Source organism: Orcinus orca, chromosome 14 (assembly GCF_937001465.1).
Source record: "Orcinus orca chromosome 14, mOrcOrc1.1, whole genome shotgun sequence".
Classification (NCBI taxonomy): Eukaryota; Metazoa; Chordata; class Mammalia; order Artiodactyla; family Delphinidae; genus Orcinus; species Orcinus orca.
The window spans coordinates 59802344-59818415 of record NC_064572.1 but is presented as its reverse complement, the minus strand read 5'-3'; the positions used below and the strand labels follow the sequence as shown (position 1 = coordinate 59818415).

The 16072-nt window shown below is 43.0% G+C and overlaps 1 protein-coding gene across 1 annotated transcript in view; it reads left to right on the top strand.

The window, feature by feature from the left end:
• The first annotated feature begins 8969 nt into the window (after positions 1-8969).
• PIK3AP1 (phosphoinositide-3-kinase adaptor protein 1) overlaps positions 8970-16072 on the top strand; it is a 112922-nt gene continuing 105819 nt past the window's right edge. Inside the window, exon 1 of the mRNA XM_004268393.4 lies at positions 8970-9103. Coding sequence (XP_004268441.1) covers positions 9091-9103 — 13 coding nt within the window. The 5' untranslated portion in view covers positions 8970-9090. The remainder of the gene's footprint in view (positions 9104-16072) is intronic.

Genomic DNA, 16072 nt, shown 5'->3' with positions numbered 1-16072 from the left:
AACACTAAAGGAACTTCTCTAGGCAGAAACATAAGAGAAGGAAAAGACTTACAATAACAAACCCAAAACAATTAAGAAAATGGTAATAGGAACATACATATCGATAATTACCTTAAATGTAAATGGATTAAATGTTCCAACCAAAAGACATAGCCTGGCTGAATGAATACAAAAACAAGACCCATATATATATATATATATATATATATATATATATATATATATATATATATATATATATATATATATATATGCTGTCTACAAGAGACCCACATCAGACCTAAGGACACATACAAACTGAAAGTGAGGGGATGGAAAAAGATATTCCATGTAAATGGAAATCAAAAGAAAACTGGAGTAGCAATTCTCATACCAGACAAAATAGACTTTAAAACAAAGACTATTACAAGAGACAAAGAAGGACACTATATAATGATCAAGAGATCAATCCAAGAAGAAGATATAATAATTGTAAATATTTATGCACCCAACATAGGAGCACCTCAATACATAAGGCAAATGCTAACAGCCATAAAAGGGGAAATTGCCAATAACACAATAATAGTAGGGGACTTTAACACTCCACTTTCACCATTGGACAGATCATCCAAAATTAAAATAAATAAGGAAACAGAAGCTTTAAATGACACATTAAACAAGTGGACTTAATTGATATTTATAGGACATTCCATCCAGAAACAACAGAATACACTTTCTTTTCAAGTGCTCATGGAACATTCTCCAGGATAGATCATATCTTGGGTCACAAATCAAGCCTTGGTAAATTTAAGAAAATTGAAATCGTATCAAGTGTCTTTTCCGACCACAACGCTATGAGAGTAGATATCAACTACAGGCAAAAAACTGTAAAAAATACAAACCCATGGAGGCTAAATAGTACACTACTAAATAACCAAGAGATCGCTGAAGAAATCAAACAGGAAATAAAAAATTACCTAGAAACAGGGCTTCCCTGGTGGCGCAGTGGTTGAGAGTCTGCCTGCCGATGCAGCGGAAGCAGGTTCGTGCCCTGGTCTGGGAGGATTCCGCAGGGCGGCTAGGCCCATGAGCCATGGCCGCTGAGCCTGCGTGTCTGGAGCCTGTGCTCCGCAGCAGGAGAGGCCACAACAGTGAGAAGCCCGCGTACCGCAAACAACAACAACAACAAAAAAGACCCTAGAAACAAATGACAATGAAAACACAATGACCCAAAACCTATGGGATGCAGCAAAAGCAGTTCTAAGAGGGAAGTTTATAGCTATACAATACTACCTCAAGAAACAAGAAAAATCTCAAATAAACAACCTAACCTTACACCTAAAGCAATTAGAGAAAGAAGAACAAAAAAAAACCCAAAATTAGCAGAAGGAAAGAAATCATAAAGACCAGATCAGAAATAAATGAAGAAGAAAAGATGAAACAATAGCAAAGATCAATAAAACTAAAAGCTGGTTCTTTCGAATTTGGGTTATTTCTTGAGACATGGATGGATCTAGAGTCTGTCATACAGAGTGAAGTAAGTCAGAAAGAGAAAAACAAATATCGTACATTAACGCATATATGTGAAACCTAGAAAAATGGTACAGATGAACTGGTTTGCAGGGCAGAAATTGAGACACAGATGTAGAGAACAAATGTATGGACACCAAGGGGGGAAAGTGGTGGGGGGCAGGGCGGTGGTGGTGGTGTGATGAATTGGGCGATTGGGATTGACATGTATACACTGATGTGTATAAAACTGATGACTAATAAGAACCTGCTGTATAAAAATAAATAAATAAATAAATAAAAGCTGGTTCTTTGAGAAGATAAACAAAATTGATAAACCATTAGCCAGACTCATCAAGAAAAGAAGGGAGAAGAGTCAAACCAACAGAATTAGAAATGAAAAAGGAGAAGTAACAACTGACACTGCAGAAATAGAAAGGATCCTGAGAGATTACTACAAGCAACTATATGCCAATAAAATGGACAACCTGGAAGAAATGGACAAATTCCTACAGAAGCACAACCTTCTGAGACTGAACCAGGAAGAAATGGAAAATATGAACAGACCAATCACAAGCACTGAAATTGAAACTGTGATTAAAAATCTTCCAACAAACAAAAGCCCAGGACCAGATGGCTTCACAGGCGAATTCTATCAAACATTTAGAGAAGAGCTAACACCTAGCCTTCTCCAACTCTTCCAAAATATAGCAGAGGGAGGAACACTCCCAAACTCATTCTATGAGGCCACTGTCACCCTGATACCAAAACCATACAAAGATGTCACAAAAAAAGAAAACTACAGGCCAATATCACTGATGAACACAGATGCAAAAATCCTCAACAAAATACTAGCAAACAGAATCCAACAGCACATTAAAAGGATCATACACCATGATCAAGTGGGGTTTATCCCAGAAATGCAAGGATTCTTCAATATACCCAAATCAATCAGCGTGATACACCATATTAACAAATTGAAGGATAAAAACCATATGATAATCTCAATAGATGCAGAAAAAGCTTTCAACAAAATTTAACACCCATTTATGATAAAAACCCTACAGAAAGTAGGCATAGAGGGAACTTACCTCAACATAATAAAGGCCATATATGACAAACCCATAGCCAACATCATTCTCAATGGTGAAAAACTGAAAGCATTTCCTCTAAGATCAGGAACAAGGCAAGGGTGCCCACTCTCACCACTATTATACAACATAGATTTGGAAGTTTTAGCCACTGCAATCAGAGAAGAAAAGGAAATAAAAGGAATCCAAATCAGAAAAAAAGAAGTAAAATTATCAGTGTTTGCAGATGACATGGTACTATATGTAGAGAATCCTTAAGATGTTACTAGAAAGCTACTAGAGCTAATCAATGAATTTGGTAAAGTAGCAGGATACAAAATTAATGCACAGAAATCTCTTGCATTCCCATACACTAAAAACGAAAAATCTGAAAGAGAAATTAAGGAAACACTCCCATTTACCATTCCAGGCAAAAGAATAAAATATCTAGGAATAAACCTACCTAAGGAGACAAAAGACCTGAATGCAGAAAACTATGAGACCCTGATGAAAGAAATCAAAGACGATACAAACCGAGGAGAGATATACCATGTTCTTGGATTGGAAGAATCAACATTGTGAAAATGGCTGTACTATCCAAAACAATGTACAGACTCGATGCAATCCCTATCAAACTACCAATGGCATTTTCCCCAGAACTAGAACAAAAAATTTTACAATTTGTATGGAAACACAAAAAACCCTGAATAGCCAAAGCTATCTTGAGAAAGAAAAACGGAGCTGGAGTCGTCAGGCTCCTTGACTTCAGACTGTACTACAAAGCTACAGCAATCAAGACAATATGGTACTGGCACAAAAACAGACATATAGATCAATGGAACAGGATAGAAAGTCCAGAGATAAACCCATGCACATATGGTAACCTTTCTTTGACAAAGGAGGCAAGAATATACAATGGAGAAAAGACAGCCTCTTCAATAAGTGGTGCTGGGAAAACTGGACAACTACATGTAAAAGAATGAAATTAGAACACCTCCTAACAAAAATAAACTCAAACTGGATTAAAGACCTAAATATAAGGCCAGACAGTATAAAACTCTTAGAGGAAAACATAGGCAGAACACTCTATGACATAAATCACAGCAAGATCCTTTTTGATCCACCTCCTAGAGTAATGGAAATAAAAACAAAAATAAACAAATGGGACCTAATGAAACTTCAAAGCTTTTGCACAGCAAAGGAAACCATAAACAAGACAAAAAGACAGCCCTCAGAATGGGAGAAAATATTTGCAAATGAAGCAACTGACAAGGGATTAATCTCCAAAATATACAAGCAGCTCATGCAGCCCAATATCAAAAAAACAAACAACACAATTCAAAAATGGACAGAAGACCTAAACAGATATTTCTCCAAAGAACATATACAGATTGCCAACAAACACATGAAAGAATGCTCAACATCATTAATCATTAGAGAAATGCAAATCAAAACTACAATGAGATATCATCTCACCCCAGTCACAATGGCCATCATCAAAAAATCTACAAACAATAAATGCTGGCAAGGGTGTGGAGAAAAGGGAATGCTTTTGCACTGTTGGTGCGAATGTAAATTGATACAGCCACTATGGAAAACAGTATGGCGGTTCCTTAAAAAACTAAAAATAGAACTACCGTATGACCCACCAATCCCACTACTGGGCATATACCCTGAGAAAACTATAATTCAAAAAGAGACATGTACCACATAGTCAGGTCATGGAAGCAACCTAAATGTCCATCAACAGATGAATGGATAAAGAAGATGTGGCACATATATATATACCCCTCAGGTATAAAATGAAATGAAATTGAGTTATTTGTAGTGAGGTGGATGGACCTAGAGTCTGTCATACAGAGTGAAGTAAGTCAGAAAGAGAGAAACAAATACCGTGTGCTAACACATATATATGGAATCTAAAAAAAAAAAAAGGTTCTGAAGAACTAGGGGCAGGACAGGAATAAAGATGCAGATGTAGAGAATGGACTTGAGGACATGGGGAGGGGGGAAGGGTAAGCTGGGACGAAGTAAGAGAGTGGCATGGACATATATACACCACCAAATGTAAAATATATAGCTAGTGGGAAGCAGCCACATAGCACAGGGAGATCAGCTCAGTGCTTTGTGACTGCCTAGAGGGGTAGGATAGGGAAGATGGGAGGGAGGCGCAAGAGGGAGGGGATGTGGGGATATACATATACAAGTAGCTGATTCACTTTGTTGTGTGGCAGAAACTAATACAACATTGTAAAGCAGTTATACTCTAATAAAGATGTAAAAAACAAATAGTGACTCCAGAAAAAAAGATGGCCAACTGTTCAACCTTAGGAAACTAGATAAGAGCAAAGGGAACCCAAGGTAAATAGGAGGAAGGAAATAATAAAGAGCCGAAACCATGAAGTAGAAAACAAATGACAGAAAAATTAAAAGCAAAAGCTGGTTCTTTGGAAAGACCAATAAAATAGAGGGGCTATCATTACAAATCCTACAGACATTAAAAGGGTAATAAGGAAATATGAGTGACTTCATATCTATAAATTTTTAAAACTTAAATTAAATGGACAAATTCCTTGAAAAATACAATTTACCAATACTGGACAAGATGAAATGTGAAACATGAATAGCCCTATGTCTTTTGAGGAAATTGAACTGGCTAGCTAAACCTGACATAAGAAAATTTAGGCTTGGATAGTTTTAGTGGCTAATTCTATTAAACATTTAAGAAAGAAATAATACCAGTTGTTCTCTATTAGAAAATAGAGGGGAAAGGAATTCTTCCAAACTTGTTTTATGAGGCCAGATTATCCCTGATACTAAAAATTAATAAAGACATTACAAAAAAGAAACTTATAGACCAGTATCCCCCATGAACACAGATGCAAAAATTCTTAACAAAATATTAGTAAATTGGCAACATATAAAAATGATGATACATCATGACCAAGTGGGGCTTATCTGAGGCATTCGAGGTTGATTTAACTGTCTAGGAGCTTATGGTAGATTTATGGGAAAGAACTACAAAATTGAAACATCAGATTAAGGAAAGAATTTTCTACAGTTGCTTTCTTTTACTAATAGGGGAAAAAAAATAAGTGGTCAGATATAGCTAAAAACCACCAGACTAGGAATCAAGACTAGAATTCTAATCCTGGTTCTGCCTCCAACTCAATGTATGATATTAGAAAGGTCACTTTGCCTCTCTTGGCCTTAGTTTCCACATGGGTCCAATAATGACCTCTTAGGGTCTTTTCCAGCCTTAACATTCTAAGAGTGTATGAGACCAAGTCCTAAACTTATTATCACAGCTGCCTAAACTTTCTGCTTCAGCACCTCAGAAGGAAGAAGTAGAAAACGTGCAAGATATGCTTTCATGCACAAGTGAAGGCACCATCTGTGTGAGATTTGAAGTGCCAAGGACTCAAGGGGGACCCCTCATTTGAGAGCACCCAAGTATCCTCAGTAAGTAGTTTTAATTTACTCTCCGAAGTCATCCGTTATGTCATTGTGCCATGGAAAGACCATGGACATTGGGTTTAGACTGAGTTGGGTTTGAATCATAGTTATACTAACTATTGAATGACCCTGAAAAAACTAACATCTTTGAATCCTAGTTTCTTTATCTCTGAAGTGGAGATAACACCTATGATTCGGAATTATTGTGAGGATTAAACTGAGATAGCATAAGAAAATTCATGAATTATAGTTGATGCTCAATAAATGTTAGCTTCAATTCCCATATCAGTAAAGAATTAGGTTTGGTTACATATAGCAGAATACACAAATAATCATGGCTCTAGCAAGACAGAGATGTGTTTATTTCTCTTTCATGTAAAAGAATTCGAATATGGGAATCCTGGATTTCATATGGAAGCTCCATGGTCAGTAGGGAACTAGATTCTGCCCATCTTTGTTCTCTACTGTCCTTACTGTGTGGCTTCCATTCACGAGGTCACCTCAAAATCTAAGAAGGCTGTTGAATCTCCAGTCATCCATTCACATTCCAAGAAGGCACTAAAAGAGAGAGAGAAAGGCAAAAGGGATATCTGGCAGCAGAATTAAGCACCGTAGAGAACGTTTTTTTGGATGCCCAGCTAATGACTTCCAGTTACATCTTGTCAACCTCCTCCTCATCTCAGCATCTTGTCGCAACAGAGGCTGGGGAGTGGAATCTTTTAGTGGGGCACATTGCTGCCTCCAGATAAAACTGTGATTTTGTTACTAAGGACAACAGATATTGGGTGTGCAACCAGCAATCTCTACAACACTTTTTCCTGTTACTAAGGTCACTTTTGGTTTGGAGATCATGGAATTGGCATGGAATAGCTGGTGTGGCTTCTGAATCACAACGCACGACAAGAGGGTCAGCTCTTGTGTAGCACATGGATTTGAATTCAAAATCTAGCTTTGACACTTACTAAATAAGTGACCATGGATCATGCAAATTACCTTTTTGGAGACTTAGTTTCTTCCCCTGTAAAATGGGATCATAATAATATGCCTACCTCACAGGTTTCAGGTAAAGATTCATGAAAGCTGAATAAGTGACAGCACTCTGAGCAGAGTTGGCCACATAGCAGATGCCCAGCATTTCGTTTCTCTGAACCTGAGGTCCAGCCTGGAAATGGGCACTGCCATTGCTCAAAATGGCCCAAGGAGACAAGTGGGGAGTGGCCCTTTTGGTAGGTAGGGAAGGAACCTTGCAAGAGGGCTAGGCTTCTAGGTTTTGTCTGCGAAGCTACTTGTAATTGCAGAAAACTATCAATATAAGTTCTATTAAAGAATAGTATAGGGCTGTGACAGTGCATTGATAGGGGGCTGGGGGTGGGTAGCAGGTATGGCTAACCTGGTGTGGAGGCCAGAGAAATCCTGAACATGGAGAACAGGTATAAGGTAGAGCAGGTAGCAGGCTCATCTCCTATTTCAGAATTCCAGGTCTGTGGTAGGCAGAGTAATGCCCCCTCCAAAGATGTCCGCATCCTAACCCCCTAGATCCTGTGAATACGTTGTTACACAGCAAAGAAGAACTAAGGTTGTAGGTGATATTAAGATTGCTAGTCAGCTGAACTTAAAGAGGCTTTCCTGGATCATCTGTGTGGGACCAATGTAATCACTAGAGCCTTTAAAAGTGGAAGGCAGAGGAGACAGTCGAGAGAGATCTGATGAGGGAAGCAGGGTCAGAAAGATGTTATGTTGCTGGCTTTGAACATGGAGGTGGGGCATGTATCAAGAAATGTGTGTAATTTTCTCTAGAAGCTGAAAAGGCAAGGAAATGGATCCTCTTCTAGAGCCTCCAGAAAGGAACCAGACCATGACGACACCTTCATTTTAGCCCAGTGTGACTCATGTTGACTTCTGAAATACAGAACAGTGAGAGAAATTTGTGTTATTTTAGGCCACTAAGTTTTGTAGTAATTTTTGTTATGGCAACAGTAGAAAACTAGTTGTCGGCCTGAACCCTGATATTTCCGTTTTAAAATACATTTCATTCCTTTCCACCTGCGCTGGAACCCTATCTTTCCGTCATCTCTGCTCTCTGGACCCACCCCCTGGACCTGCATCGTGGAGGATTCCAAGGTCACAGAGCTATTCAGATCCATTAGAGGAGCAGCAAAGGGAGAAGGACAAGAAGCGGGCAGGTGAGTGCGAGGGTTAAGGGAGACCTCTAGCTATGGACTCAGACAGGCGTGGTATGGAACCTCGGGGAGCATTTACTCTCTGTGGAAGTCTGAGCAAGGGATTTGGTTTGTTTCTTCAGCGCTAACTTGAAGACAGTGATAGGTGCTGCCTCAAAGGCATAAAAAGCAATGATAACTATACCATGCATTTATCATAAGAGATTATCATTAACGTTCATGTGCCACCAGGAGACCAGGTCCAGGGAATTCAGGCAGGTCACTGGAGGGTAATCAAGGGCAACGCCAAGCACCCAGGGCCAGGTGCCAGGGAAGGTGCCTCTTCCCCTTCCGGCCCCCTCCCTTTCCTGCCGGGGCAGCGGCTCAGGGAGAAAGCCCCAGGAGATGGGGAGATGGCTTGGCCAGCTGTGCTCAGCCCCCGCCCCAGGTCACAGAGGCCCGCCAGCTAACCCTTCTCCCTCCTTCCTCTCTCAACGCTCCCTCTACCTCAGGCTGCCCTTTGGTGGCCCATCCGGCTGTTTTCACGAGGAGTGGACACACGAAGACCCCTGCTTCCTACCTACTCTGAGTGAGCGATGAGGGGAGCGGGGGCCGCGCGGGGAGCTGGCCGACGGCCGGCCGGTGGCGGGGCGCGGGGGGGGTCGGTGTTCTCACTTCCCCTCCCCAACGGCCTGGGGTGCAGGTGCCGCGGGCCGAGCCCCGCCGGCGGGGCGGGCCCTGTGGACACGCCCTCGCGGCAAGTCCTCGCTGCCCGGCGGGAGGAAGCGCCAGAGCGGCGCCTGGTGCTGCGCGGAGCCGGGCGCCCCTCCCGTTCCGCGCCAGGGACGCCGCCGGGCCCGCTCCGGCCCCGGGCCCCGCGCGCAGCGAGCCGGGCACGGAGGACTGCGGCCGGCGGCATGGCAGCCTCAGGTGCGTAGGCCGGGCTCTCCTCAGCCTCTCCTCAGCCTCTCCTCAGCCTCTCCTCAGCCTCCCCTCCGCGCGCCCTCTCGCCCGCCGCCTCTTGCCGTACGCTGTACCCTTTCGAATCCGGCTGCTTCCTCGGCGTAGCATCAGAGTTCTTTCTGTTCTTTTCTCTGTTCCTTGTCGCAAACTTCCCACCCCAACTTTCTCACGTTTCCCTTCCCAGCCTGTTGCGCGATTTTCTTCAGCCCCTGCCCGACCTTCCCCTGTCCCCCGTCTTCTAAGTCTTCTTTTCTCCCTCCAGCACTGGCCCGAGCTTCTGAGGGTCGATCTCCCTGTTGTACTAACTCTGTGAGCCGAGAGTCAAGTTTAAAGTAGGTGGAGAGCCGACTTACCTCTCGGCCGGTGAAATGCTTCTCTTCGGGTCCCATCGGGCCAATAGGGGGAGCTCAGACAGTCCGAGGTTGGAGATGGGCCCTTGGGCCACCTTCCTATGCCCGCTTCCTCTACCCTCCTGGGCTTTGTTTTTGTCTAGAATTTCCATAGGACTCTAGGAACACCATTCCTTTAGCTTTACTTTTCTTATGTCCTTTGCAGAACTTTGGGAACTGGGGAGAGGTGGAGGTGACTGGGTAACCGACCCATCGAAAGGTGCCAAGAGTCTCTTCCCATTAGCCCTGGGTTCCCTTCTGGTTCATGGGCATGTACACTTGGCAAGTCACTCACTCACTGAGATACAGGACAAACACGGCAATGATGATGAGAATAGAGACAATTAATGAGCACTAACTATACAATTTAATAGACAATGTGCACCTAAATATATCCTCAGTGGTGATCAGGACACCCTAATCTGTGCTCTCAAGGAGTTTGTAGTCTGTGAAGGCAAACAATAAGTAAACAGGGAATTACTAGATGAGAAGATTAGAGTTACCGTGTTTGCAAATGGGTTTACTTGTATTTCCCCATCCCATCTTATGATGTTATAGTAGAGATAACATGTGGAAACAGGATGTAAAAGCTTCTTGAAAAATAAAATATAGTTGGCTAGGAGAAGTTGCTGTTCTTGGAGAAATTGTGGGCAGATGCTAGAATGAAGAGCCAGCTCTCCCCAGATCCCCTGAGCCTTCTAATGGTGCTTTGGAAGAAAAGGCCAGTGGAGACAGTTGTTAGATTTGGTGACGCAGGCTCATTATTTACGGGAAGTGGGAAGGTAGCTAACCTTAGCCTCCTGGCTCTCTAGCTGGGCTCTGGAGGTTAGAAGAACCTGTACTGTGAAAAAGGTAATAGTAGGTTCATAGTCCACACATTCCATTCGGAAGCCAATGCAGAGTTATCTAGAGGGAATCAATTCATTCAACAAATGCAGGGCTTCCCTGGTGGCGCAGTGGTTAAGAATCTGCCTGCCAGTGCAGGGGACACGGGTTTGAGCCCTCGTTCGGGAAGATCCCACCTGCCACGGAGCAACTAAGCCCGAGCGCCACAACTACTGAGCCTGTGCTCTAGAGCCTGAGAGCCACAACTACTGAGCCTGCGTGCCACAAGTACTGAAGCCTGCGTGCCTAGAGCCCGTGCTCCGCAACAAGAGAAGCCACCACAATGAGAAGCCCACACACCACAACTGAGAGTAGCCCCCGCTCGCCGCAACCAGAGAAAGCCCGCACACGGCAACGAAGACCCGATGGAGCCAAAAATAAATTAAAAAGCAGAAACAAACCAAATACAGTCACAGTTCTAGGTGTCAGGTGTATATTTAGTAAGTAAAACAGACATATGCCATGACCCCATGGAGCTTATGCAGCAGTGGGGGAAGGCAGGCAATACAGTTAATAAGGAAAGTACATGATATGATAAGTGCAGTGGAAAAACAGTAGAGGGGTAAAGTGGGTTGGGGTTATACTTTTAAAGGAGGCAGCCAGATTAGGCCTCACAGAGAAAGGGGCATTGAGCAAAGACCTGAAGGAGGGCGGGGGAGGAATCATGTCGGGGAAGAGTGCTCTAGTCAGGGGAACAATAAATGGGTGCACGTGATGTATTTATGGAACGGGGAGCAGGCCACAGTGGCCACAGTAGGTGGGTGATTGGGGAGAAGTAGGAGATAACGTCAGTGAAGCTCCCACCTCCTCCCATTGCTAGGAACAGGCCCTGGGCTGTTAAGTCCAGGAAACAGCATACTTTGGGCAGAGGGGGCAGAGAAAACCACCCTGGTCCAGTGTCCTATGTGCATCGCCCCCCCAGTGGGCGTGGCCAAAGGGGCTAGAAGGGTGTGCTCCTATTCAGAAGGGAACTCATGCCTGGTGGCCAAACCTGGGGCTCTTTATGGGCTCTGTAGTGGCTTTGCAGATGTCTGTAATGGGTTAGAGCTGTCAAGCCTGCTTGACATAAACGTCCTCTGTGGTGAGTCGCCACTCCAGGGGCTGCAAGTGGGAGTTGGGCCTCTGGAGTCCCCGGGACTCCCTGAGGTCTGGAAGTACCAGGACCCACGGTGGCAGGTCACAGTGGTGACAGTGGTGAGAGCATCTCTTGCCAAAATGCTGTAGGCTCTGGAGTCATCCAGGCCACTCTTCTTTGTGGTTTTCCTCTTCTCTTCCTTTGCCTCTTTTTTCCCTCCCCTCCCCTCCCCTCCCCCCCTCCCCTCCCCCTCCCCTCCCCTCCCCCCCCGCCCCTCCCCCCCTCCCCTTCCCCTCTCCCTCCTTCCCCTCCTTCATCTTTTTTTTTTTTTTTTTTTGCGGTACGCGGGCCTCTCACTGCTGTGGCCTCTCCCGTTGCAGAGCACAGGCTCCGGACGCACAGGTTCAGCGGCCATGGCCCATGGGCCCAGCCGCTCCACGGCATGTGGGATCTTCCCGGACCAGGGCACAAAACCGTATCCCCTGCATCGGCAGGCAGACTCTCAACCACTGTGCCACCAGGGAAGCCCTCATCTTCTTTTAAATAGTTTTATTGAGATGTATTTCGCATACCATACAATTCATCCATTAAAGTATACAATTCAATGGGTTTTAGTATCCTCACAGATATGTGCAACCATCATCACAGTCAATTTTAGAACACTTTCATCACCTCAAAAAGAAACTCCGTGTGCTTTAGCCATCACCCCCTTGTTCCCTCCTTCTCCCTAGCCCTAAGTTCTACTTTCTGTCTCTGTAGATGTCCCTACTCTGGACTTTCATATAAATGGGATCATATAGTATGTGACTAACTTCTTTTGTAGCATAATGTTTTCAGGGTTCAAGTTCCCTTCCACTGAAGGGTAAGCATTAGTCTTTTGTTTTTTGAAAGGCGTATTTGCTTGTGGAAATCAAGGAGAATCTTGGCTCCCTGTCTTTGAAAGAACTTGGGAAGCAAGGTAAAATGAAATGGAATCAGCCTATCCTGGAATAGTCTCTAGGTTCCTGATGACGTCTCTTGTATTTACTCTTGAGAGAGAAGAGAGAGAGGCCATAAGTGATTTTCCCAAGTGGCCAAGCCTGGTTGAGTGAAAACCAGAATCCTTTCCTCCACGTGTCAGCCTCCAGGTATTTGAAGAAAGCTCTCATACCTTTTTCTGCCCGCTTTCTCCAAAGCTTCTCTTATCTCCAGATCCTTCTACCATTCCTGGATTTATTAGGATGAAAGGGCTTGAAAGGACCTTTAATTTTTTGTCATCTTAACTTCCATGTGATCTTTGAGGTTCCTCAATACTCCTGCCAAGTCTCTAAACTTGAAACCTTCGGAGTCTGGAAGCTCCTCACATTAATTGTTTCCAGATCTCTCCCTATCCAAGTCACCTTCCCTATCTCACACCCCTCTTCAGTACGGTGCCCAGATTCAAACACGGGCTCCAGGATGGATGAACGGAGTGCCAAACTAAAAAGTGGTCTGGGCTAGGTAGATTGAGAAGCTCCCAAGCTCTTCTTCTCGGTTCTCTTCTCAGGTGGATTTTGAATCTTTTAAAGGAACTTCTCTTTTGGTCACTGTGTTTCTTACCACCACTATCACTCCCTGTTGCCACCAGCCAGCTCCTGCTTCTACTGTTATCCATTCCTTTCTCCTTCTATAGCCAAACCCGGTCTTTAAGCTCGACAAGGACAGAGACCCTTATTTCTGTCTAGGAGTTATGGACTCCCTGTTGATTCATGTACTTCATTTCTCTAAATAAACAAAACAAACAACAGTGGGAAGAATGATTTGGCACACGTGAAGAAGTGACTTATGGTTAAAGGAAGGGAATTCTCCTTGAAGAAAGGGGTGTTCCCACATATGAGAGAGAGTCCCCGACAAAGCATTTAGTCCTGTGTTGTTACCCAGAAGGTTGTGGAGGGACTTTAACTGACACTTTGGACTTTTCTACAACTTCCCCAGCTTTCAGTTTCAGCAGCAGAGCAAAGTTCAGGAAGGTGATAGATTTTGTTGTCCTCATTTACATTGAGAAAAAATTTGTTTAGATATAGTATATTGGTCTGAAGTCACACCTTGAGTTGGTGACCAAGTAGGTTGTGATGTTAACTAGTCTGAGGTACTAACCACTTCCTTCTCAAGTACTGGCACACCTCGTTTTATTGCACTTGGCTTTATTGCGCTTTGCAGATACCACATTTTTTACAAATTGAAGGCTTGTGGCAACCCTTCATCGAGGAAGTCTATTGGTGCCATTTTTCCAACAGCATTTCCTCACTTCCTCTCTCTGTGTCACATTTTGGTAATTCTTGCAATATTTCAGACTTTTCCATTATTATTATATTTGTTATGGTGATTTGTGATCAGTGACTTTTGACTATTGCAGAAGGGTTATGACTTGCTGAAGGCTCAGATGGTGGTTAGCATTTTTTAGCAATAAAGTGTTTTTTAATTAAGGTATGTACAATTTTTTTTTAAGACATAGTGCTCTCACACAGTTAATAGACTACAGTATAGTGTAAACATAACTTTTATATGCACCCGGAAACCTGAAAATTTGGGTGACTTGCTTTTTAGTGATATTCACTTTGCTGGGGTTGTCTGGAACCGAACCTGCAATATCTCTGAGGTATGCCTGTACTTTTGCTCAAAGGGGGGTTGAATTTAACACTGGAACCTCAAGAATTAGACATTTTAAATAGGTTTTTCCATTTCGAAGAGGTTAAACCCTTAAGCGCGTTTGATTTAAATTGTATTTTTAAACTTTTATTTTAGAAGTTTTAGATTTAAAGAAAAATTGGGAAGGTAATACAGAGAATTCTCATGTATTGCACACCCGGTTTCCCCTATTATTAACCTTTAAATTTTCCTTGATGACTAGAGGTCTTTAATGAGCAGCAGGTATTGCAATGTGCTGTTAACAGAAGCCTACTGGAAGCCTATCGCGTCTTATATTAGTACTGAATTAGGGACTCCAAAAAGAGAGAAACTCCACAGTTTTGTTTTATTTACTGTTTTAAAAGATTTGGTACTGTCATCCTGGGGGATATCAGAACTGTGTTGAGTTTACATTTTATATGTCATTGTTTTAACTTTGAATATGGTGATGGATGGGGGCAGGAAAGGGGGTTCCTTTCATGATGTTTTCAGAACTGAGAAGCTCAGGTCTTGCCCCACTCCTGCCTCTGACCTTTTGGCCAGGAACCATTCAGCTAAATGTGGCCCACGGATGGCATGTAATTGTGATAATCCACAACTTAGATGACTCCCGTTTGACAAAATTCCAAGCTTCCTTCTCTAAGTGGGAGGAAGGATCCCTATTGCATTGTAGATGTATGGCTACTTCTCTGCGCTCACCCCTTCCAAATCCCTTAGAATAATTCATTGCATTAGTGGGAGATGAGGACCCACAACAGTGGTAACCGTTATAAGAGCCAAGGCATCTTTGAACTTTGATAATGGGAAGATAAGAGTTATTGCTCATAAGATTCTTGACAGGATTCCTGATGGGAGGCAGCAGGTAGATTGGCAAGAGGACTGGATAAGGAACCAGGGGACAACCTGAGTTTCAGTCCTGGCTCTGCACTAATTTGCTGAGTGTGAATTTAAGCAAATTCCTTTATCTTCCCAGATGAAGTATTTCTTTTATCTGTAAATGAGGAGTTTGGGCCAAGTGATCCCCAAAAGACCTTTTTAATTCAGCACTTCTCTGAGGCTTTGGACTCTGTTTCTGGCACTTGTGCTTTATTAGAGGAAGAAGAAAGCCTATGTGACAGACCATATATGGCGAGAAGCACCTTATAAATGGTATTGTGTAGGTCAACATGTTAATTCAACCATGGTTACTTTTACATTAATGCATTGTTTATATTAATGTGAGGATAATGACAGCAGCTACCAATCATTGAGGGTTTACTACACGTCAAGCACTATGCTTAGTACTTTACATGAAATATCTAATTTAATTTTCACAAAACACTGATAAATATTGCCTCTATGTTTCCATTTACAGATGAATAAATGAGGTTTAGAAAATTTAAGCAACTTGCCCAAGGTTGCACAGCTAATACTTAAAGAGAGCCAAGATGCTAAGTCTGGCTGCCTGATTCCAGACCTGTGCTTGTAACCACTGTATTTGGGAAAGAGCTAGGTTCTGGGATCAAACTGCCTGAGTTCAAATTCTGACTCTGCCACTGGGGCTCTTGGATAAATTACTTAACCTGCCATACCTCAATTTTCTCATCTTCAAAATCAGGCTAATAGTAGTACCTACCTTAGAAAGTTGCTGTGATGATAAAATGAGTTTGGGAGGCAATAAGGTTGGATGAGTGTCTGGAACATAGTAAGCTCTATATAAGTGTTGCAGTTGCTATCATCATCTTCATCATCATCATAATCATCATCATCCTATACTGCATCAGCTGTGGGGAGAAGAGCATGCCAGCAGAAGCAATAGCTTATGCAAAGATCTGAAATGGCATGGTATGTTTGGGCAAAAGCAGGGAGTCTGGAATGGTTGGAACACAGACTGGAAGTGAGAAAGAAGTTAGACAGGTAGGCTGGAGGCAGACAGTGAAAGATTGCAGGTGCCAGGCTCCT